Source organism: Lingula anatina, chromosome 4, assembly GCF_051362555.1.
Source record: "Lingula anatina isolate TDL-2025a chromosome 4, LinAna3.0, whole genome shotgun sequence".
NCBI lineage: Eukaryota > Metazoa > Brachiopoda > Lingulata > Lingulida > Lingulidae > Lingula > Lingula anatina.
In genome coordinates this window covers 20,968,247-20,991,237 of record NC_141770.1, presented here as the reverse complement: position 1 = coordinate 20,991,237, position 22,991 = coordinate 20,968,247, and the positions used below count along the sequence as shown (strand labels likewise).

At 36.5% G+C, this 22,991-nt stretch overlaps 3 protein-coding genes and 3 non-coding genes across 8 annotated transcripts; 1 reads left to right on the top strand and 5 right to left on the bottom strand.

Annotated features, from left to right (window-relative positions):
- Window positions 1-1,236: 1,236 nt before the first annotated feature.
- On the bottom strand, window positions 1,237-10,114 carry LOC106159302 (uncharacterized). Its single transcript, XM_013535534.2, has 10 exons — window positions 9,396-10,114; window positions 8,648-8,802; window positions 8,050-8,211; window positions 7,455-7,607; window positions 6,654-6,821; window positions 6,121-6,338; window positions 5,812-5,905; window positions 5,473-5,625; window positions 3,979-4,212; window positions 1,237-2,131 (listed from the first exon to the last, which is right to left on the bottom strand). Exons 1-10 carry the CDS (start codon window positions 9,445-9,447, stop codon window positions 1,919-1,921), a joined length of 1,602 nt encoding a protein of 533 aa, XP_013390988.2. The 5' UTR covers window positions 9,448-10,114; the 3' UTR covers window positions 1,237-1,918.
- Window positions 10,115-10,921: 807 nt separating this feature from the next.
- LOC106159303 (large ribosomal subunit protein eL14) lies at window positions 10,922-13,788 on the bottom strand. The gene is made up of 5 exons (XM_087011971.1): window positions 13,733-13,788; window positions 12,708-12,809; window positions 12,048-12,242; window positions 11,434-11,487; window positions 10,922-11,116 (listed from the first exon to the last, which is right to left on the bottom strand). Exons 1-5 carry the CDS (start codon window positions 13,733-13,735, stop codon window positions 11,006-11,008), a joined length of 465 nt encoding a protein of 154 aa, XP_086868097.1. The 5' UTR covers window positions 13,736-13,788; the 3' UTR covers window positions 10,922-11,005.
- Window positions 11,227-11,296, bottom strand: LOC112041915 (small nucleolar RNA SNORD49). The gene has a single exon (XR_002886383.1). It is a non-coding gene; the product is annotated as a small nucleolar RNA SNORD49 (small nucleolar RNA).
- On the bottom strand, window positions 11,694-11,768 carry LOC112041913 (small nucleolar RNA SNORD49). The gene has a single exon (XR_002886381.1). It is a non-coding gene; the product is annotated as a small nucleolar RNA SNORD49 (small nucleolar RNA).
- Window positions 12,433-12,507, bottom strand: LOC112041914 (small nucleolar RNA SNORD49). Its single transcript, XR_002886382.1, has one exon. It is a non-coding gene; the product is annotated as a small nucleolar RNA SNORD49 (small nucleolar RNA).
- A 148-nt stretch (window positions 13,789-13,936) lies between the features above and the next one.
- LOC106159327 (D-lactate dehydrogenase, mitochondrial) lies at window positions 13,937-22,830 on the top strand. Of its 3 annotated transcripts, none has more exons than XM_087011123.1 (12): window positions 13,937-14,142; window positions 14,868-14,989; window positions 15,252-15,393; window positions 15,911-16,052; window positions 16,355-16,514; window positions 16,843-16,948; window positions 17,304-17,397; window positions 17,837-17,965; window positions 18,522-18,649; window positions 19,144-19,234; window positions 20,658-20,769; window positions 21,335-22,830. In XM_087011123.1, exons 1-12 carry the CDS (start codon window positions 14,056-14,058, stop codon window positions 21,504-21,506), a joined length of 1,485 nt encoding a protein of 494 aa, XP_086867249.1. In that variant the 5' UTR covers window positions 13,937-14,055; the 3' UTR covers window positions 21,507-22,830. The 3 variants fall into 3 exon arrangements, with proteins under 3 accessions (XP_086867249.1, XP_013391040.2, XP_086867250.1); XM_013535586.2 differs by lacking the exon at window positions 19,144-19,234 and adding an exon at window positions 19,430-19,520 and having other exon boundaries at window positions 13,938-14,142; XM_087011124.1 differs by lacking the exons at window positions 20,658-20,769; window positions 21,335-22,830 and adding an exon at window positions 19,430-19,512 and having other exon boundaries at window positions 13,938-14,142.
- The last annotated feature ends 161 nt before the right edge of the window (window positions 22,831-22,991 follow it).

The following is a 22,991-nucleotide window of genomic DNA, read 5'->3' as shown; positions in this document are numbered from 1 at the left end:
TGACAAAAACGTAAAATATAATATTTGTCATAGACTATTACGCAATGCTACACGTGCAGAGGGGTGACAAAGTGATGCACCATTTATGTATCTGTGAACATGGGGGACGCGTCCTTAAAAAGTGATTTGCGGTTTATTACTCGCGTAACCAGTGATGGATTTTCATCCATGTGCACAAAAAAGGTCTCATCGAAGGTTAAACGCTCTTCTGACTGTCAAGTTGCAACCATGGTGATGGTGCGGAAGCCCACAAATGACAAAAGAACAGAAATTGTTTCTCTGAGGGAGGAGGGTATAGATGGCTCCCAGAGATTGTCGAGAACGTATTACTGCCGTATAAAAAGAACACGTAGGGGGCCTATGTCTACAGCCAAAGGCCCGGGTGGAAGCTGGCCAAATTGTGTTTGTGTAATAAAACGCTCAGATTGTGTAACCTTATTAAATACGTTGCAGTACTTAATTCGTGGCTGGAGTCGTTAACTTGTGCGTTTGCGCTCACAAATTTACGCCTCCGGTTAGCAAACGGCAATTATCGTTTATGAGGCCTGGAAAGCATTCTTTTGTTTCCAAGATGATAATGCCACACCCCAACGGGCCAGGACAGTGGCTTTACCGACATTAAATCAACAGGGTGAATTGGTCTATCCAATCACTAGACAAAAATCCCATAAAAAAACCTGTAGAATGAGATTGGAAAGCAATTGGTGAAGGCTCTCCCCTTTGCCAGAAATGCTCTAATCCAAAGTATCTAGAGCCTGGGCCAACATTGTCCTCAAAAGATAACCGAACCTTTAGCAATCTAAAGCCAAGAAGGGTGGCTATACTACAAAAGGTTAATACTAGCCTAATAACATGCGTTTTATAAGGGCAAAGCACTGGTTTGTAAACCTTTAGTTAAGATACTAACGTGACATAACCACTTTTCAATAAAATACCAATTGAAAAACCAAGAAACCCAGTTGTTGTTCACCTTCAAGCAAAATGGTGCAATAGTTTTGTCACCCTAATGTACAATAATGAAAAAAAAAAAATCGAAATAGCCAAAATAATTTTAAAAAAATTAAAAACAAATAAGCCATATACAGCTAAACTGATACAAAATTTTCTCTTGAACATTTCGTGATACAAATGCTTTTATGATTTTTATAAAGCACTTCAGTTATAATGGGATTACCAGTCACCAAACGCATTGAATGAGGAACACAAAATTAACCTTTATTTCGGTGTCTTTTAAGTCATCTTCACGGAATGGGGACACGGGTAGCCACAACTTGACGTCAAAATACAGCATTCATTATTTAAGCAAAACACGTTTTGCATGTGTGAAATAAGAATATTGATTTCCCCAGACAAATAATTTTTGCTAACAATTACACAATACGATTGCACGCAGATGGGGCATCGTCAAAATTCCTTTTTTAGATGAGATGATAAAGCAGTAAAATGTATGAAGTGGAAAGCTACAGATGGTCTTAAATCCGTGCGTCTAACTCTGAGAGAGAGAGAGAGAGAGCAACTATTTGGTAATATAAATTCCTTGCGCAAACGGAATGCATTTATTCATACATTTCTTCAACAAGCTAGCTTAACACATTTGGACATGAAATATATTTCCTGGGCAATCTACATCAGAGTTCAGACAAAAAACCCATCCCCACCAAAAAATATAAAAGGAGCGATCTGATACCTAGCCAAGTGTATCTTGTGTCTTCTGCGCAATTATGAAGCCAATAACCACGTGCTGCAGAGGTTTGAAATCGAAAGAAAGAATTCCCGGGAAAATATCCGAATGGTGCAACTTCTACCCTTCCCTTTCGGGGGAAAATAATCATACAAATTCAAATTGAAGGTGAGAAGAATAATCGCAGGTCCTACATATAGATTATTTTTTACAATATGCCAAGTGTTGGATATCTTTTCAACGTATTTTACGTTTAATATCAAACAAATATCTTAAGAATGCATTAGTGAAAACTCCGTGGGCATCAAGTGATTCTCGGATGGTTTTGAATATGTCCAAGTCGAGACCGTAGCTGAGCTTAATCCGCTGTTTCAGGTTTGGAAACACCTGGAGAACTTTACCCCAGTGAGGACGCCCGAAGTTACCGATTTTGTCCCATTCTTGTATAACCTGGAAGTTAAAAAGCAAAAAAAAAAATGTAAGTTGCTGTCTTCCCATTACGCTTTTAATATGGTGACTATCATCAATACCCCAGATAAAAACGTTCTCATATTTGCCGTTAGATTATTTATACGTTATTATATTATCTGACTGCATGGTGTTCAGACCAGTAGTATATTTCGCAAAAGAACTAAAGACTATTTAATCTAAAAATTTAGACAAAAAAACCCTACCCTGCCTAGTATATCAGCAGCAGTCCAAACATGAAATATTGCGCCTGTTTTACCATTATAAAATTAAGCAAGAACGTAGACCAACCTTTACTCTATCTAAGTGGACCACTGCACCTACCTCCATAATTGAAATAAATCAAATATTCTCTCTAAAAGTTCGACATAACTTTCGTTTTTAAGTCCTTTATGGAAACTTGCCCCAGTCGTTGATAGGCTTTGCCCACAATAATATCGATGTGCGAACAACAGATGTAAGTAAAGTTGGACTTCTATATGCATTGTTAAAGGTGCCTCTCATTATCTGTGGTTACGGATGTCTATTTTTAATTATTCGTTATTCATCCATTCTTTTTTACGTTAATTCAATGACCTAATCTGGACAATCAATATTCTGAGGTAGTACTTATATATTAAAAGTGCTATCTCAACAAAAGTGGGAAGGGGGGCTGTATGCAGACTATACACAAGTTATTTCGCATCCACGTTTAATTTCATCTGATGCCATATACCTCTGTAACCTATAATGCATGTCGTGGTCTGAGGGAATCCGAAAACTCCTCTTTACATTTGGTCTTGGGGATGTGTGGCTTAGCCAGTGACCTCCAAACAATTTCACTACAATTTTCAAACAGAGACAAATTGACCACTGTACCCAATTACGCAGTAGTAAACTTCAATCCAACAGTAAAATGGCTCTCCTCAATATACTTTACCAGAAATGTGAAAGGGCAACATATGTTGATACAGTAACAAATTATGACAATTTATCAGCCCTTAATTTGCTAAGCTACGTCTTAGCGATCATAAACTCCATATCGAAACTGGGCGGCACACCAGGCCGAAAACTGAAAAGTGTGACAGAATCTGTCACCTGTGTACCAAAGGGGAAATTGAAGATGAATACCATTTTATATTCCAATGCCCAATATACAAAACAGACCGAGATACCTTCTTTAGTAAAATCTCCATCTTAAAAGCTGATACAAGGTCACCAGAGAGTCAATTATGCAAAGTATTTAACAGTGTCAACAAAGAGAATTTAGTCTTCCTCTCCAATTTTATAGCAAAATCATTCAAGAAAAGAAATGAAGTGAGTGCTCTCCTTGGTAACTCCTAGCATATTCCTTGAAAAATGTCAGTGTATGGTCCCACTGTTGTGAGAAGTGACTCGGCAGTGGGGCTGAACATGGCACATGGTCAAGGGCCACAATACTTATATCAGTTTAACCTTGTTATTTACTTAGTTTATATATGTGTTGTTCTCCCTTCCTTGTAAATTCATATTGTGTAACGTATAGCCATATGCTTCACAGTTTATGTCTATGGTAAATCTATATTCACACTAAGTTTAAGATCACTGCCTAGCTTAAATATTTTATTTTATTAGCCACTAAGCTAGTACATCTGTTCATGATATAAATATATAGATATATGCTTGCCCACTCACAAACTGGCAATCCAATTACCAACTAGAGAATGGTAATGCACCAATTGTATTGTTTTATTTTATTACATTGTACAAGATCATGATTATTTATGTACCAGTACAGAAATAAATTGAATTGAATTGAATATAATTCAAAAATAGTAAGAGCGGAGTAAATTCAATTTCTAAGCCCATACCGCAGTTTGGAAAGCCCTTGCGCGTTTGATGTCCTGTCTTGAATCAACCAGGTCGTGCAGATGAAAAGAGGCGAAGTGGCCGAGATCCTTGGTCTTATCGTGTCGATTCCGCCCTACTGTCGCCGAGCCTGCACAGAGAAAACAATTCGCACCAGCGAACCATCTGAACAGGCCGAGTTGCAATGGCTGAATGCCTTTTTTATAAGACTTCTCGTTTAATAATGATGACAAGACCTGTAAAGAAGGAACATTTATGGCCCATTAAGTTAATGAATGATTTTATGGTACATTTCAAAAAATCTCAATGCGCCTCACACATTAAAATATCTAATATTAAAACGAAAACACTACCAATAAATCAATAAGATGACACCGACAAAAAAGGGACAAAAACAAAAAACATCATTTAGCAGCTATGCCACGTTAAAAATATTATTCTAACATACTCAGACTTTGTAATCATCATTTTAAGGACTTTAAAATATGTTCTCAGTAAGGTTTTGAAAGGGTGCAGTTCTCTAAACGTTTGTTTTTTATGTCTGCTTCTTAATATCATATTCTTGAGCGACATCATCTGTGTTTGACCGCTCTCTTGGCAGTGATTTTATTAATGGGATACCACCAGCTCGTTCCTGTAAAAGTGGGATCCTTATATTTGTCGCTCCGTCACTGCAATGAAGCTCTTTTTTATCATTTTTTTTTTAAAACATATAGCTTTTCTAGAAGAAACTAAATATCATGCATGAAATAAGGAAATACATGTATGATATCCATATCCGCACGTCCATTATATTGGGTAACAACAATGGGTTATCATCTTTGAGAGTCTTTCAAAATATTCTTATGTGTTGGATTAAAATGGGGGTGCTTTTGTGTAAAAGGGGATGGATTTGTCTTTTTATAACAAAACAAATTTGTGTTTCCAAACATTGCTGTGTATTTTAAACTTTTAATTCTTAGCCGAAAATGACTCTAAAACAGAGCTTATATCTGGGACACAGACATACCAGTCTGTTTTTCAGCTGTACATTATAGATTAGAAAGCTTTCAGAAAAGTATTGTCATGTTGTTTGTCATCTCAGGGATCATTCACGGCACACACACACTAGAGAAAAAACAAAAAGCGTGCACCCAAGTGACGATTTTATGTCATCACTGTTTTACCGCAAAATTAGGATCGCAGCGTGCTTTCCCAGCTCTGTGAAGTTAAGTGTGCTCTTCCCTGGTAATTCTTGTATGTGTTTAATGTTAAATTTTCCAAAATATATGAATATAAAGCAAAATACGATGAATATTCTAAGCGGAGAGCGTGCTCACAAGATCGGCGCCACGTTGAAATTTTGATGCCCATGTCCCATTGTTGTTACCCAGTAATGTGGACGTGCAGATATATATATATATATATATATATATATATATATATATATATATATATATATATATATAGTTTAATTCATATATGCTATCAAAATTTTTCGGTGTGTCGGAGTATACCTTCAAAACTTTGGCATCTTCAGTAAAAGTTGAATGCTGAATGGTGTATTCCGAGAACTCAGTTTTATCCAGAACGGCGGCAGGCACGTGGGTGGCTTGACTAAGGTTTGAAATAACGAAGGCAGGCGCAGAAAGTAGTTGGTTGAATCTAGTCTGAAAAGAATTCAAAGGATACAATGAACCGAATTACGGAATGTTTGTAAAGCTATAAGAATCCGTTTCTTTTAAGTGAATTTATTGGTTCATTTAAGTGTTAAATTCCTTGAATGTTTTTCAAAAAGCAGGTCAAACGTAATCAATTATTTTGCCAAAATTTATCTTCTTTAAGAACATAAATACCTGTCCCAGTGAAACAACCGTAACATTCGGAGCTGACTCGGGCCTTTTGTCCTCAATTGCGAGGTTCACAGACTTTGAACTCGGATTTATTATTCTGGAGGGAAATTTTGCAAAATGTAGGAGTTAGTAAATGTAGAAGTTTTAAGCGATTTTCTTGTGGTAAACGTAATATTGATAACTATGGCAAAGTGCAGTTTTAAATTTGATTAACAGCAACAATCTCATCAGCCAACTTCGAGATATTGAATTTAATCAGCATGATATTTATCTTAAATGGACATATCTGTTCAAGTGCACAAGGAGCATTACTGTAACAAAACCAAATCGTTTGCACTGTCCCATGTCCTTGGTACTCTTCCTGTCTCCAAAGCCCATCTGGCCTCTTCTTCTGTCAATGAATTATATGCCCCATACATGACATTTACAATGTAGTTCTTCGTCACGAGATGTCGGAGAAAGTGCGACTTGAACAAGTTCCGTAGTGGAGTGAAAACGCGCCGAACGCTGACTGTTTCTAGTGGAACCACCTACAAAATGCAATTTGAGTTGAAATTTCTGACTGCTTCCAACTTATTTTGCTGAAATATGACTGAGTGACAAGGTCTAGTGCATCGTCTACATGTACATCACTGCTCCAACAATTACGATCGTCTGTTTTTAGGATTATGTTTATTACATGTGAATTTGTTATGTACTTGTAAGACAATGTTCCTTGTGCCTCTTAATGCCCTTATTGGTTTGTCACGTATGTGTAGTGAGATTTGTAACCATTACATTACTATTATTATTATTATTGATCAAATTGCAAAGTGGTTGCATTTGACATATTATTGGATAAATACCTTCATTTCAATTTCAAACACAATTCCCAGCAGCCCTAAATTACAACGCAATGCTTTCATAACAACGGGGGTCCTGTTCTCAGAAAACTGCCTGACGCTCCCCCTACCGTCAATCAATCTCACTGCCGTCATGAAGCCACCCATCGACGGTTCATTGAAGTTTGCAGACTGAAAGAAAGGGCATTTGGGGACTTTACGCAGATAATTCGGATCCTTGTAATAAAAAAATTAAACAATACAACATAACTTTTTGATTTATTACAGTTCAATATATATTAAATATCTATAGAAATTACTTTACAAGTGTTCATAAAGATCCTATTTGTTTCAAAACTAAATAAAAGGGTGAAACATTTGTGCTTTGTGTTAAGCTAATCGCCAAATCGACAGATTCCTTATGAAAACCCTAGATCCGTCTGTTACATCGACTATACTTCGAAACCAACAATTATAATTTATTGAGCTGATATACCAGTAGGCCTACATGTACATGGTATATATATATATATATATATATATATATATATATATATATATATATATATATATATATATATATTTCAGTAATACAGAAATATGTTTCTGTTATAGCCTTCAAAAGAGAAATATAAAATCATTTCAGTTTAAAATGTGAAAACAAAATGATAATTCAGTTAATACATTTAAAAACAATTAAATTAAGAATAAATAGGTCAAACTAAACAACAGCTCAAGGGCAAAAGCTCTTTAAAAACATTTTACTGCATTAAAAAGTCAAAAGCCTCTTGTTGTTTGATAAAAAATTTAAACAATGAGTCTCACGTGTGATGAGGTCGCTATGGCTCCAGCAATGGTCACGTCTGAAACGAGGGGACCGAAGGGAAAGGCATATCCCAGCACCTCCAACTCTCTGTTTAGCTCCACCTGGGTGACGCTAGGTGCCACTTTAACCAAGGCAACTGGCCGATTAGGGTTCTGAAATGTTGCCTTTCAATCCAGTAATGGACAACGTCAGTGGAACGACATTTACCTTCTGAAGATACTTCAATTTCTGCATCTTTATTCTTTAAAATTGTTTATTTTCATTAAGATACTTATTGGAGCTGATAAAAGAGATAGGTACCAAATCGACAGAATTGCTCCAAAGGAGCATTCCGTGGTGATTACGGAAAATTATGAAATTTCCAGGCAAGTACAGGGGACTAACAGATTCGCGGATCAAATATGGCTCACTTGGATGCTCGTCACATTATCCCCGTGGGGAATCTATTCAGTGTCTATTAGGGGACTATGCGGCAAGCTTTTAATTGGATCCCCATATTTGATCCACGAACCTATTAGTCCGCTGTTGAGAATGTGGTCTATGTTGTCTTCACGAGGATCTAATGCGCATTGTATGCCTTTCTTGGTGACATACCAAAGGCTGAAGAATCACCCTTTTTCCTCCATCTAAAGCCAGATTGGACAGATTTAAGTGAATTTGACCTCTGTCGCCGAAGAGAGGAGAACTTGTATGCAAGCTGCCCACAGCACGCACTTGTCTTCCGCATGCGTGCGCAGCGTATACCGCTCTCTGTATCTGAATATAATGAACATAAACAAGGACAATCATTTTCACATTTTTCATTTTTTTGTAAAAAAACAAATGGCAAATGCAATTTATTTATTTTTGATAACACAAAACACATCTAATTTTTTATTTTTTCAAAATGGGACGGGCCTATGGGCCTTTAATTTTATGGATGAATTTTGACTTTTATTTCTTTTAAGAAATTAAAATTAGTTCAACCAACGAGCTACATGTAGTATATACATTAAGCCCATAAATAAATATACATGTAGTATATTACACACCAATCTACAGATGAAGGTCACGATAAGAAAAGTCTCCTTCAAATGAAAGACGTTACAGAGGCCCAAGTGAGTTGTTACATGTGCAGTCCTAGCAAGACCTTCAATAACTGACAATAACATAAATACACCTCTTTTCTTCCCCGAACAATTTCCTTTCTTACCTCCTCGACCGATTTTGGTTTCATCACGAATACGCGATCGTAACTTATTAGCTCTGCCCAGTTTGTAAATGACTCTAAAAGAACCCTGGGTGATGGTCCCACTACGTCCTGCAAGCATTTCTGTACCAACCGGTGCTGTTTCGATATAGAAAGATCTGAAGAAAGATAAATATAGAGAAATGGCTCTTTTTTTAATTTGCGACAAGTGATGCGCTGGGCAAGTACATGTTATGTAAAAGATCGTTGCGTTCGCGAGTCTTGGGGCTATAGATACACAATTGATTTTCGAAAAACAAAACAGAAAAAAAATCAGATTTGATAAAGGGTTTACCAAACTCTTTACCAGACTCTTTTGATTGCCCGCTTAATATTCAAAACATTCACAGGTTGACAGCCGCTGGTAAATAGGTCATATTTAATGCTTTGTCTCCCTGTTTTATGTGTTATCCATGCACCATTTCCTGGCCAGAATCAGTTTACATGTAGTAGGTATATCAGCAATCCTGTTCATGTAAAATCGTGAAAATCACCAGTTTTTGCTTCATTTTTGCTCCCCGCAACATATTTTACGAAACTAACAGTATAGCGAATACTTTTGTTTCACCTGAGTTCAGAAAATAAACAAGAACCAAGCACCGCAATCAAACAAAAGTAGGTGTAATAAAAGCTTCGTCCTGGAAATGTCTAGTAAGCATGGATTATATGACATTAACGAAGTACGATTGCCAATATTAAAAAAAGTGCTCACCTGGATTAAACAGCATACAGATATACATACAAGACAATGCCGGGTGTATCATCTTGGGCTTCTTTACCGTTAATCTAAATCAATTTGTACGTATCGTATCTGACGTGTACTTTAGGCCTCTAGGAGACCCTTGTACATGTACATGTATGTGTTGGAATCTCGTCGTGTAGTAGAGGATTACCGCGCAGGCGCGTCGAGGGCAGTTATTTCATCGGGTGGTTTGTGTGTCGTGATGAACCCCATAAGGTGTACGAATTACTTAGTATGATATAGGGATTGATATCAAGTACCAAATATTTGATTGACGAGATACCAGTATCGAATGTGTGCAAGTTTTCATTATAGAAAGTGTCTGTGGTACCTCTAGTAGATCTAAAAGAACATAGAACATAATATTTGTTTTTGACTCTTATGCCATGCTTCCCATGCCCAATAATGAATAAAATATCGAAAAAGCCAGAATTATTCCCCCCAAAAAAAGAAAAATCAAAACAAATTAGTAATGTACAGTAAAATGAACAGAGAATTTACCCTTGAGCAGGCCGTGTTCCAAACGTTTGAATGTTTTTAATAAAGTATTTCAGTTATAATGCAATAACTAGTCAAAAAAAAATTAAATCAGGAACCAAAAATCACCTATTTCCTTCTTAAAATAATGCAAAAAATCCTTCCAACAGCACTACCCAACGCATGCAGCTGTCAGTGTCTATCAAGTCATCTTCTGGGAACACGGATAGCCATTACCTGACCAGTACTTATAATCCCCCCCCCCCCCCGGAATTTTGGAACTGCATTTTTATTGCGGGTACCCAGCCAATTATTATTTCCCCCTTCAATGACTTTGATCCCCACCCCCACCCCCTGGAAAATTTTCTGCGGACGTCCATGCTTATAATTTACCTTATATATCCCGACTTTGACAGAAAATGATTGGCTTTTTAGTAAATATGTGTTACATTTATTATAATATGTATTATAAATTTAGCGGGCGCAGCAGTAATGCGACATACATTGCTACGTCAGTTTGGTGGACTGTAGGAATGGATAATGAAGTCCAATACTACGCCCAGGTATTTAAAGTTGCAACTTTAAAGCTCTTTACGGCTGGACGAGTGATTAATTCGGTTTATCTCTGGGCACATCGACTTTATTCGAGTCGTGTAAGAAACTAGTTTCAGTGGTTAATATGCATTATAGAGAATCTGCGCTCGACTATATGAACTATAATAAAGAAATTTCGAATATCTCAGATTATGGTTCAAATACGAAGTTAAAATATCTAAAGTAAATATTTCTTTCGGTATCCTTCACAACTTTAGGCAAAAAACATCGCAGTGAGTGAAGCATGCAAGAAATTTGACCGAATTAAGTGAGCTGCCATAACAAAATGTCTGTTATGCACAACTGGCGGCCGAGTTGCATATACCTGAACAGGGCCTAACGGACAACGACTTCAATTAAATCCGGGGGTAAGTACAAATGATAAGCAATTGCACCATCATAAAGAATCAACAAGGAGATGGTAGTTCTTTGAAGTCAATATTTCTTTATTTATTGACATGTTCCCCGAAATGTTCTGTTCATTAAAAAATATTCATTCCATCAAGTCTCTACTGCTTCTTGTGTACTTTTTTGTTGGGCTTGGCGCGCTTTGGTTTGGGTTTCGTTCCCTTGGCAGCCTTCTTCAGTTTTCCGTACTCAATGGCGATGAGGCGGTTTCTCTGCAAAGGGAAAGCGATTCCAGGTTAGCAAACGATGCAAAAAAAGATTCATTTTTACACTAATCCGAGAAGCGCCTAAAGATATGTACTTGCACACTCTATGAAGGTCTGTTCAGATTTTTAAGTCATCTTCAGCTTCGTATCTGACGGCAATTCCTATCAACAAGGTTCATCATCTACAAGACCTTTACTCAAGTTCACTCGTCTGTCTGGTAGTCAAACCTACATTCTAATGGCTTCGCAAAGTGCATTTTGTTGATTTAACGCAATTATGTGCTAAATGTTTTTTCTTGAGGTTGATCATTCTTATTACTCACCGCTTGCTTTGCCTTCATAAGCTTAAACCTGTCAAAGTCGGTCAGCTGAGCCCTCTGTAAAAATGCAAAAAAGAGCTGAATAATTAAATTTAAAAAATGTTTGTTTCAAATGTGGCATTAAGTCTGGACTCAAATTCAAAGTATTCTATTGCTTTATTTCCAACTCCTCGTTAATTCATTTCATATTTCAGACTTGGCTTAAAGTTCATTCTAGACAGGTTCCAAACGAAAATTAAAGAAAATTAAACTGTTCAAAACACTTTCAGCTTAGGGGGTTATCGTCAGCTTCGTATCTGACGGCAATTCCTATCAACCTAAGGCTCATCATCAGTGTGAACGTACATCGAAGAGGTTCGACTACCAGGCCAAAAGTACAATGGGGTAGGTAGGAAATCCTGGCCTTCTATTTCTTTTACACACAGCAAACTCACAACAAAAGCACACGGAAGTAGGTAATAACTTATATGGCTTTGTCATCCTGCAGTTTATTTCAGGTGTACTTCTTAACACAGGAAAAAAACTGAAAACTGACCTATTTACTCAGCACACTTTAGGTTTGGCAGTCGAATCTCATGTACAAATAGCAATCTATCACTACTGAACTGAGTACCCACCTGTTCCCTGCGGGCCAGTTTCTTGGCCCAGGTGGACTCGGCCCACTGTTCACTGATCTTCGCCTTCTCCCAGGCCTTGCGGATAGTGCCTGTCCTGGCTCCGTGGCCGTACTTGAGCACGTACTTGGTGAGGTGGAGCTGTTTCAGGTTCATACATTTTCTGGCTACACCAGTGCATGGGCCGTCAACTAGAGCCTGGAATTAAAACCAAGTGTCACTAAATAAACAATTTCATAAACTGTAACATAAGGCCATTGGTCTTCCAATATAAAAATTTCCTTCAAGTCCCATTATGAACAAGATGAACTTAAAAGAAAAAGAAACTTAACTGAAGTTACTTCTACTGTAAGCCCACAATGAAATTAAGATAAACTAGTAAACACACTTTCAGGTTAGGAGGTTATCGTCAGCTTCGTATCTGACGGCAATTCCTATCAACCTAAGGCTCATCATCAGTGTGAACTTATACCATGGAGGTTGGAATGCATAGCCGAAAGAACAATTAAAGAGTCTAAGATTATCTCGAGATTTATTCTGACACCAAATCCTTTCAACAACGCTTATCAATACAGCATCAAACCTTGATACCAGTGCTCCATTCAAGAGATCAGAATATGTGGTACACTTAGTAACATTATGGGCCACATTGACCACACTTACCCTATTCTGATCTATAACATCTGAAATGGCGACCAGTTTTCCCTGGTCTGGACCAAAGGCAACAAAGGCCACACGGCCTATCTCAACATATCGGGAAAAACCCTGCAATGAATAAATATGGCTAGATAATCACTTTTGTACACATACATTTTCTTTGACAAAAATTGCAATTGGTTGTTACATTTATTATTTGAAAATCAATTTTCTTGTTACCTTAATAGTTGCTAATGAGGGATTACTTATCCAGATATGAGTGCTTGTGTCAAAGGCTCTTAAGCATGGAGAACCCCCACCCATCAACAACAACAAATAAATAAATACTCAATAAATAAATAAATATTTTTTTAAAAATGACAAGTTGTGGATTGTCAATATTTATTTAAACCTAGTGATGTGGTGAAGTTGATTACGGACTCGCTAACTAAAATCAATTAGTCTGGCAGCAATGATGTAAATATGATTCAATATCATATCAAGAAAACTGAAAGGAATTCAAATACATTGAAACCCGATGTCATTCCAGGCGTGAACACCAAAAATTCAGTGAATAAATGGAAGAGACATTGACCAAAGTCACCACCTATACGAATTTCATAAAAAAAATCAAAGACAAGCATGCTCAAGTTTGGAGGCATACTGCAGAAATTCTAATTATGAACAGTAATTATGGAACTTGCAAAGCGCATGGATTTACAGCATAATATTTGACCACATTATCGGAGGCATATTTCACAAAGTGAGTCACTGCATATTTTATTACTGTCACCGCTTTACCAAAAAACTGAAGCTAACTGTGCCACGAATGTCCGTCTTCGTTTTACCTTTGCATCCAATTTTCACACAGCGATTTAGGGCCATGAAATACCGTTTTTGTTTAAATAATAAGAAATACTTAGGGGTTATGTTGAGCCATTTGTTATCTATAGCATATTGTTTACAAGAAAACACATTTATTGATAAGGAATTAACTTATTATACAGAGATATTTTGCTAATTTCGGGGGCACATTTTCTCTCACAACCCACCATGCTGTTTCTTGCCGGAAAGAGGCAGTGTGACGTCACGCGCACTGCAAGTTGGGAAGTTGTGAAACTATACAACAATTTTTGTAATTACATGTATTAATCTACATATTGTTAATTTTCACATTTTTATGAATTTATTTCCACTGTAAAATAATTCTTATAATCCAGAAATGCCTTGTTGATGTTACCACTACTGACCTTGACCTAGATGCGAAGTTCATGTTTATCAGTGGTGCACGGTGCTGGAGGGAGACCAGGTGTAAACCGACTCTGGTCATTTTTCTCAAGAGTTTTCATGGTTCCCTGGCGGCTTACGTGTCAAAATGTTTCGTAGCTTAAGGACTCTGTACCGATTGTCTCACAAACGCATGTACGAGAGTGCAAACTCCATTAGACTGCTGCAGACACAGGTAGGGCCTGGAAACTTTGTTCGACTGTGCGTCGCGATATTTGCACTTGCAGATGCAGTCTTTTATTGTCATTTAGTGTCTGTGCCCTTTGATCGGTCGATGGATTTCAATAAAAATATTGCAACTAAATTCTTCATTATCTCACCCGGGATATGTGAAAAATGTGAAAAAATGTGAAAAAAGTCAATCACGATTTATTAATTTTGTACACATACAAAAATAATGATACTAAAAATATTTTTAAAAAGCAATCACTTTATGTTATAACAAGGTTATTATGCAATAACACAACATTATTATCATTATTTATTATTATTAATTTTTTTTTTTTTTTTTTTTTTTTTTTTGGGGGGGGGGGGACTCACCATAAAAGTGAAAGGGACTGCTTTCAATCTTTACAGATTGTGTGTGCGGGGGGGGGGGGGGGGGGAGGGGGGGTAACTCCATTTCACATTCGACTATTCCGAGCAATTAAAATTAATTCTGTTAACTGTCCATCTCAATACCAGGAGGCTAAGATGACTCACAGTAATGTCCAGCTAGGATATTAATTCAAAATGGTGAAGTAGTACAGAAAAGTTTATGGCATTATGTGAAAAGGGCCTATGTTAGAATAATTGAATAATGCACATGTAAGTTGCATTTGACTGATATGCATGTCTCTTTTCAAATTTCTGTAAGTCATCTGTTGTCTTAATAATTCACAATTCTTTCTTGAACTGCAGGTTAATAGAAAGGAGATCCAAGATGATGTTTTGAAGGCTTTTGCATCTGTTGTTGGAGAGAAGAATGTGTCCACTGCTAAAGCTGTGAGAGAGCATCATGGGAAGGATGAATCTTATCATGGGTAAAACTTACTATAGTTTACATCATCATTCATTTTTATTCCAATTAGAAAATATAATTCAAATAATGAGTGCTTTTATAGTTAACTATGATGCTGTATATTGATGTTAACACACGATTACTCTAAATCCTATTTAACAAGGTAAACAACATTGAATTTACATCTTAGTAAATGTGCCAAACTTAATGTGAAGTCTGAGTGCAAGATATATAGGTTAAGGAAGTTGAAACAAGGAAGTTGAAAGTTTTTTTGTTTTTTTTAGCATTTTTCCACCTGATTTAGTCGTCTCCCCAGGGAGCACGGAGGAAGTGTCTGAATGTGCCAAGATATGCTACGCTGAGGGGCTTCCCATCATTCCCTTTGGCTCTGGAACAGGTCTGGAGGGAGGCGTCACAGGAGTCAAGGTTAGAACTGGTCCTGGAAAAGAGGGCCATACTATTTAAGGGTCAAGGTCAGGTCAGATATGGGTCATAGGTATCAAGGTTACTAAAGATTTTGAGGGAGGTGTTTCAGAAGTTGGGATTGGGGGGGGGGTCTCATGGTTCAAGTTCAGAATAGATGTGGAGGCAGCTAGGTCAGATGTAGAGGAAGGGGTGACAAAGGTCAAAGGTAGAACAGATTTAGGATGAGATGTTCTTGACATAACAGTTTAGTGCTTATTTTCCCTCATTCTCTCCCCACTGTTGAATGTCTTGTAATATCGTTATACTATTTGCTACATGTACAGTTTTTGGTATCAAGTTGGGACTATATTCATCACTTATTTATTGATACTTTCTTTAACCATCTATGTCAGTATCAAAACCATCTAATTTTATGTACCAATAGATTATGGTTAGAACGTTCAGTATGTAACTTTGTTTCATATTTTACTGAGACCAGATCTGTGATACAATAAATTCAAGGCCATGTTCGTTGCAGGGTGGGGTAACATTTGACTTGATGAGGATGGACCAGATAGAGGAAGTACATGTTGAGGACTTTGATGTAGTTGTCCAGGCAGGAGTGACACGGATGGCTCTTAACCACTATCTCCATGACACAGGCCTATGGTTTCCCGTGGGTAAGGCCATGATCAAGGGAAGGGTGTACTGGTAGATAGGATGTGAGAACCACTGACACTATGGTTTGTAAGCAAGACTGAGACCAGGTTGTCAGTGTGCCAAACAAACATATAACCAGTATTATTCAGTACCAGTGCAATACTCTAAACTCGGCCCTGCTTGCAGTGTATCTGTTCCATTTTTGTCGTAAATTAATTCTTTTATTAACAAGTGAATATCTGTTTCTTGAGTAAATATTTTAACAGGGCAAGGCTGGACTGTACAATCAGAATCATGTTATTAACCCACACTTGTGTTTCAGACCCTGGGGCTGACGCCTCTCTCTGCGGCATGTGTTCCACAAGTGCATCTGGCACCAACGCTGTCCGCTACGGTACCATGCGTGAGAACGTCATGAACTTGGAGGTGGTCCTCAGTGATGGAAGAGTTATCCACACAGCAGGGGAGGGGAGGAGAACGAAGTAAAGTGTGTGTGTGTGTGTGTGTGTGTGTGTGTGTGTGTGTGTGTGTGTGTGTGTGTGTGTGTGTGTGTGTGTGTGTGTGTGTGTGTGTGTGTGAATACTGTGAGACATTCTTTTGCTGTCTTAAAATGTATATCAAAGTTATGTAAACCTGTAACTTTAGTGGAACATTTTCATGTTTGGAGATAGCACTTAAATGCTTTTAACATTTTACTAACTGGTAAAGTGTAGTTCAGAATTTTCTATGATTTTTATTTATTTGTTTATTATAGTTATTAATTATATATTCAAACAATTTATTTTTTTTCTAATTATTTTTTATATTTAGAAAAACTGCAGCTGGATACAATATGACCAACCTATTTGTTGGCTCTGAGGGAACTCTTGGCATCATCACCAAGGCCACAATAAAACTTTATGGACAACCAGAGAGTGTGAGTACTTGTATGCCAGCAGATCTTGAGAAAATGTTTTAATATTGTTTAAAAAGTTGGACTGGATTGTACATTGAAAGCCAAAAGGGATGTTTTTTTATATCTAGATAGAGCAAGTTTAGTGATTAACTTTCATTAAATAACCTGAATATGGCATGTTTGCAAGATTTCAGTTGCACAAGTTGTAATAAGAGCGAAAAAGAATAGATCCAAACGAAACATATATTGTAGTAACTTTTTTTACAAATGGAACAAGATTTAAGCTTAAATCACTTTTAGAACACATCCGAATATCTACTGTCATAATTTTATACTGATCATGAAATATAATATGAATCATATGTGCTCCTTCCAGACTATATCAGCAGTCTGTCACTTTCCCTCAGTAAAGGCAGCAGTTGATACAACAGTTCAGACACTACAGTGTGGAATACCCATGGCTAGAATTGGTAAGCTGGCAGAATATATAGGTCATGAAAGACACATTTATTAGTATTCGCTGTCGGTATACAATAATAATGTTAAGAATTATACATGTGACATTTGTATGCTAAAATTGAGTGATATTTATTTAAATAGTTAAAGATGAAACTTATTGAAAAAAGGGGGAAGGGTCTAAGTTGACCATTTTTGTCCTTTGTTTGGCCTCATTTGTTGAAATTGTTTAGAAAATGCGCCTGTTTGCTCCAAACATAATCCCAGTGAACTGCATAAACATAGCTATTGGTATACATACTTGTCCAGGAGAGATTCCTTCCATCTCTGAACAGTTATTTGTTGTCACTCATACCTTAAATGGTACATGTAACCAGTTTGACCATTAAACACTTACAGCATTTCCAAGGTATCACCATTATATTTTAATAACATTTGTGCCTGAACTTCCAGAGTTTCTAGACGAGGTTCAGATGATGGCATGTAACAAGTTCAGTCATCTTGACTACCAGGAGTCCCCCACTCTATTCCTGGAGTTCCATGGCTCAGAGTCTGGGGTGGAGGAACAGGCCAAGGCTGTGGGTGAGATATTGGGTGAAAATATTACACCAGCCTGTGCTGAAAATGGGTTTTAACCTCCTGCCCCTATGAGACATCAGGGACTTGTAATCTACCGTTCAAAGCAGAAATGGTGGCTTGTAACTGATCAAATTTAGTAAATTTAAATGGCCCAGGTTCAGTTTTACTGGCATTAGGTGTATGGTTAGATTTGATGTGGCAGACTAGTATACCAATGAAAATGAGCTGGTTTATAACACCTGGATTATAGGAAATCCATTATTTATAAAATTGGGGAAGGCGTATGGTGAGATGGATGTTCTGTATGAAGGGTTATGTTAGGGTTAAACCATTATACCAGTGAAGCTGAGATGGCTATTTATAACTCTAGAGAATAATAGCTGAAATCAAATAGAATTTGTTGTCAATAAAAAATAAGTAGATAAATGAGTAACATTTTCAAAAATGTGTAGACTATATGTTGATGAGTGAAAGGGGATGGTACTATATTGCAGATGTGAGGCAGTGATGATATATGATGTGACATTGATATCTGAAACAAAATGAACTTTCATTTCAGCTGAGATAGCAGAGTATAATGAAGGTTCAGGGTTTCAGTGGGCCAAAGAGCCAGAGGTGAGAAATAAACTGTGGAAGGCCAGACATGATGCTTACTATGCCTGCATTGCACTAAGGCCAGGATGTAAGGTAAAATATTTGAGTACTGTTCCATTATATAGATCTCTGTGAAAAGTAAATAAACTTCTTTATTTAAAATGAGCTGAGGTTGGTTTCCTCACCAATTGAAATTCATCATTACCTAGATGTATCTTACAAACCATCAAACAAGAGTACAAATAAAGAAAAAAGTGAAAGTCTTTTTCTTATATATTATGCATTATGTGTTATGTTGAGATAACCCATTTCAAAGTATACTGTAGAACATTTTTCTGACATTTTGCTTTTGGCCAGTCCGACTTCGGTCACTCAGGCAGGGGCCCGTTAAACAAAAATTTTAGCCTGAAAATTGGTCAAACCTTTCAGTTTTAAAGTTTAGTTTACTTTAACACAACATTGCAACTATTAAAAGGACTACTATAAATTTATCTTAAACAGAGACAGACAAAAATTTTTCAGGCTGAAGTTTTATTGTAAAATTGGCCCCAGCCCCATTTGAATCTTCTTGCTTCCTGTGTATCCAGGGTAAAATGACAGATGTCTGTGTCCCCATCTCTCTGCTGCCGCAGGTCCTCACGGAAACCAAGGAGGACTTGGACAGGTCCTTTATTCCTGGTAATGATGCCAGTAGTTGTACAAACCCAGGGGGAAGATGATGTGCTATAAATCTAGGCTATTTACAATATGGCAAATGCTTAAATAGCTAAAAAAATGAATCAGCTTTCTCCCTCTGTTGCCCCTAATGCTTGAGGGTTGGATTGCAGTAATTGGAAATGTGATTATGTGGTTTTCTTGGTGCTTCTGTTTAAGGCTAGCATCACGGATGTCTGTGTTCCAATCTCAAGGTTACCAGAATTAATTACAATGACCAAGGAAGACATACAAAGCTCCTCAGTTGTTGGTAAGAGAACAGGCCAAAATTGTTTGTTTTTTCTAGCATTCAAAATTTTGCTGTGTTTTGATTATGGTTCTTGGTAACAGCCACTGCTTTTTTTCTTTAAAACAGCATTTTGACTTTAGCATTTTGTGATGTAGCTGTATTTGGCCTTCTCTCTAAACCAGCATGCTTGCTTGAATAGATACTATTAGAAAGGAAGAAAATGCTTTGCATGCTCTGTGATGTTGTGTCAAAAGATATGACAGTTTTTAATTTTTGTTTCATTTGCTTGACTTTTGAAGCTCTCAAACTATTTACCTGTGTACAATTACATAATGCTGAGTTTGCATCATAGCCAGTTAAATTTCTATTTTGCTGAATTTATACCATAAAGGTCTTAAATGTTTTTTAAAAGTATAGCTTTTGTCCACTCACATGCTTTTTAATTTGCTTTAAAGTTAGCAAGCCGGTTATAAAGGAAATATTTACATTGAATGTATTTAAAGGGATAATAACTCTTCGTATGAGATCTATATTTCACAATAAAAACATTGTAAACAACTCATAGAAATATAGTATACTCTGTTTTACCACAACAACGGCAGTTATAGCTATTATTCTGATATCTGAGCTTGTCATTGGACCACGTGACCTCCATAGGTGGCTATACTCTGTAATAATCTTTTAAGAGATTATAACAAAAAAAAAACTTTTTAGAAAAAAAACAGGGACTAACTTTGAATGTAGAAATGAATTCATTAACCATTGTTAATGAATTCATTTCTACATTCAAATGAATGTAGAAATGAATTCATTAACCATTGTTAAGTATGGGAAAATTGTTGTTTACTCCAGGAAAATTCATTTTTTGGCCATAACGAACAGTTATTATCCCTTTAAGTTATAAATAAAAGAAATAATCGCAATTATCTTTAGTTGTGAAAGAAAGCAAGCATTTTTTATATTTTTGTAAGCAATAGTATGTTATGGTGGCGATGGTAGCATTGTAAGATTTTCTTTTTTTAGATCCTTTAATTGACCTTATCTGACAAAGTATACATTGATAACAAAGACTGATAACATGACAAAATATCGTAATTTAAAAACCTATAGTTGGCCATGATGGAGATCTTTACATTTTGTTAACACATTCTTTTCTAGGCCCCATAGTTGGCCATGTTGGAGATGGTAACTTTCACACTGTGCTGGTTTTTGATCCAAATAACCCCAAGGAGGTGGAAGAGGTCAAAGGTCTCACAGACAGGATGGCTATGTAAGTCACAGTTCATCTAAAACATAGCATGGCAGGCGTCATCAACTTTGTTACATACAAGTATGATACCAAAAAACAGGCAGAAGTATCAGATTTTGTAAAATCTGGTTTAATGTCATTTATGTGTTCAGTGCAAGACTGAGCTTCTAGGATGGCCATGTTAGTCACAGTTTCTTTAGAATATAATAAAACAGTTTTGTTGTAAATGAAAAAGACATAAGTAATTCGGTCTTGAAAGTTGTGTTTGAAATAGGGTTTTATGTGCCTCTGGCATTGCTGAACTTCTGAAGATTTCCCAAGCTTCATTTCACAGAATTGGAAACTCAAAACCTGCCTGAAAGTCAGTCAGGGCTAATTACTCACGAAAAATACCAGTCCTCCTTTAAATCAGCCTGTCCTGATGATTTATTTCTTCCAAAAGTCATAATTATAATAGTTTCTTCAAACTGCTGAATTCAGTTATTGACACTCCTGTATATCAATGTCTCACATATGACAAGCAAATAAGTACATAGAACAGCTAATGGAATTTCTATTGGATTATTTGTTTCCATGTTCATTTCAGGCGTGCGCTGGAAATGCATGGCACCTGCACAGGTGAACATGGGATTGGATTGGGCAAGCGCCACTTTTTAGAGAAGGAGATCGGAGCGGTTGGGGTTCAAGTGATGAAAGAATTGAAGGCAGCCCTTGATCCCAAGGGCATCATGAATCCTGGGAAGATTTTTATGGACTGATGATATTAAATTCTGGATCACTTCCAGATTTAGGGAGAAGAAAAATATTCATAATCAAGAGTCACAAGCAATATCTGAGGAAACTGCCACATGATTTTGATTTCACTAAAAGTGGAAAGTTGTTATGCAGTTCATCTAAATATGTACTGCTTAAAGTTGAGCCACAAGGTGAAAATTGGAAACATTGCTATATAAATGAAAATGGTGCTGTATGGAAATCATCTGAGATAGCTAGGTGATGTGGGGATTACCTTTAAAGCAGCAAAGGTGAAACTGTGGGCCAGGAATGGCGTCTTCAAGTGCACTTAAAAAGTGATATGCAAAACCTGGTAAAATCATATTGCTGTGCAATAGTCCGTAATAAGAAGAATATTGGTGGACGAATTCTGTCAGCTTTTATTCATTGCTGTATCGCACTTACTAGTCTACAGTTATTTCTGATCCCTACACTCCTTGAAATCTAACAAATCTCCCTCAATTTTTTCTATTTTCTATTACAGGATTGGACGATTCCTAATGTTATAAATCTTGTTGTCACATAGCTTATTATCTTATAATGATAAATACCAATTTTGTATATTTATATATAAAGTGATGGAAGGAGTGATTTTGGCGAAAATCAAATCCAAACATGTGTCAGAAAGATTTGGTAAATAGCGCAAAGCATATTATGAGACTTTTGGCAATCTTTGGTGATTCCTAATGTTGTAGATGTTATATAACAGCTTATAATGATATTATGATGAAAACCAATTTTATAAATTTTTATATAAAATTTAAGAAGGGGTCAATTTGGTGATAATTAAGTCCAAATATATATCAGAAAGATTTGGTAAAATTGCACAAAGCATCTCATCAGATGGTTCAGTTAATGTGCAACAGAAGTTTTGACACAAAACTGCTGGACCACCTTCTAGAATTTCATTCAGACTTTTTTGTACCGTACAAAGTTCTTTAAATGTCAATTTAAAAAAAAAGAAAAAACAGTCAATTGACAATTAAGACATTTCTTATATATTGTGCTGGCATTAGCTTTGCTGAATTGAATCTTTTAAATGGACATACTGTGATACTGTTATATCAATCATTGAAGGTCTGGACGCTAGAGGCAAGTGCAAAGATTTTGGGCATTTAAATTTGACTTCTTTCATGCAAATTATATTTTTGTAAAATTAAGCTTTGTTTAATTTGTTCCACAAAGAAACATTGCAGCTTGCTTTGTAAAAAAAAATCATTCTTAGCTTTGAAATCTGATTGTCATTCATTGCCTGTTTTGCCATTCATTAATCAGAAGTTCTGCAATAAATTTTTCATATTTTATCTATTACATTTGTTTGTTTGCCATATTTTAGTTATTGGGTTTGTAAAAAGGAACGAGAATTCATCATGGCAAAAGTTGCCATTACCTTGTTCACAAGATTTGGTCTCCATTTGTAAAAAGAAGAAAAATCAAGCAAAAAGAGCAGAAATTTAGCAGTAAATTAC

Bases quoted from the DNA above. Each gene is read 5' to 3' on its own strand.
- LOC106159302 (XM_013535534.2), bottom strand. From the start codon at position 9,447: ATGATACACCCGGCATTGTCTTGTATGTATATCTGTATGCTGTTTAAT. The intron at 8,803-9,395 runs GTGAGCACTTTT...ATCTTTCTTCAG, and splicing joins CTGTATGCTGTTTAATCCAG to ATCTTTCTATATCGAAACAG. The intron at 2,132-3,978 runs GTATGGGCTTAG...TTTAACTTCCAG, and splicing joins CAAGGGCTTTCCAAACTGCG to GTTATACAAGAATGGGACAA.
- LOC106159327 (XM_087011123.1), top strand. From the start codon at position 14,056: ATGTTTCGTAGCTTAAGGACTCTGTACCGATTGTCTCACAAACGCATG. The intron at 16,515-16,842 runs GTAAAGTGTGTG...TTTTATATTTAG, and splicing joins GGGGAGGGGAGGAGAACGAA to AAAAACTGCAGCTGGATACA. The intron at 18,650-19,143 runs GTAAAATATTTG...CTGTGTATCCAG, and splicing joins CACTAAGGCCAGGATGTAAG to GGTAAAATGACAGATGTCTG.
- LOC106159303 (XM_087011971.1), bottom strand. The intron at 12,243-12,707 runs GTAAGTGTGGTC...TTTTAATTCCAG, and splicing joins ATGTTATAGATCAGAATAGG to GCTCTAGTTGACGGCCCATG. The intron at 11,488-12,047 runs GTGGGTACTCAG...GCATTTTTACAG, and splicing joins AACTGGCCCGCAGGGAACAG to AGGGCTCAGCTGACCGACTT.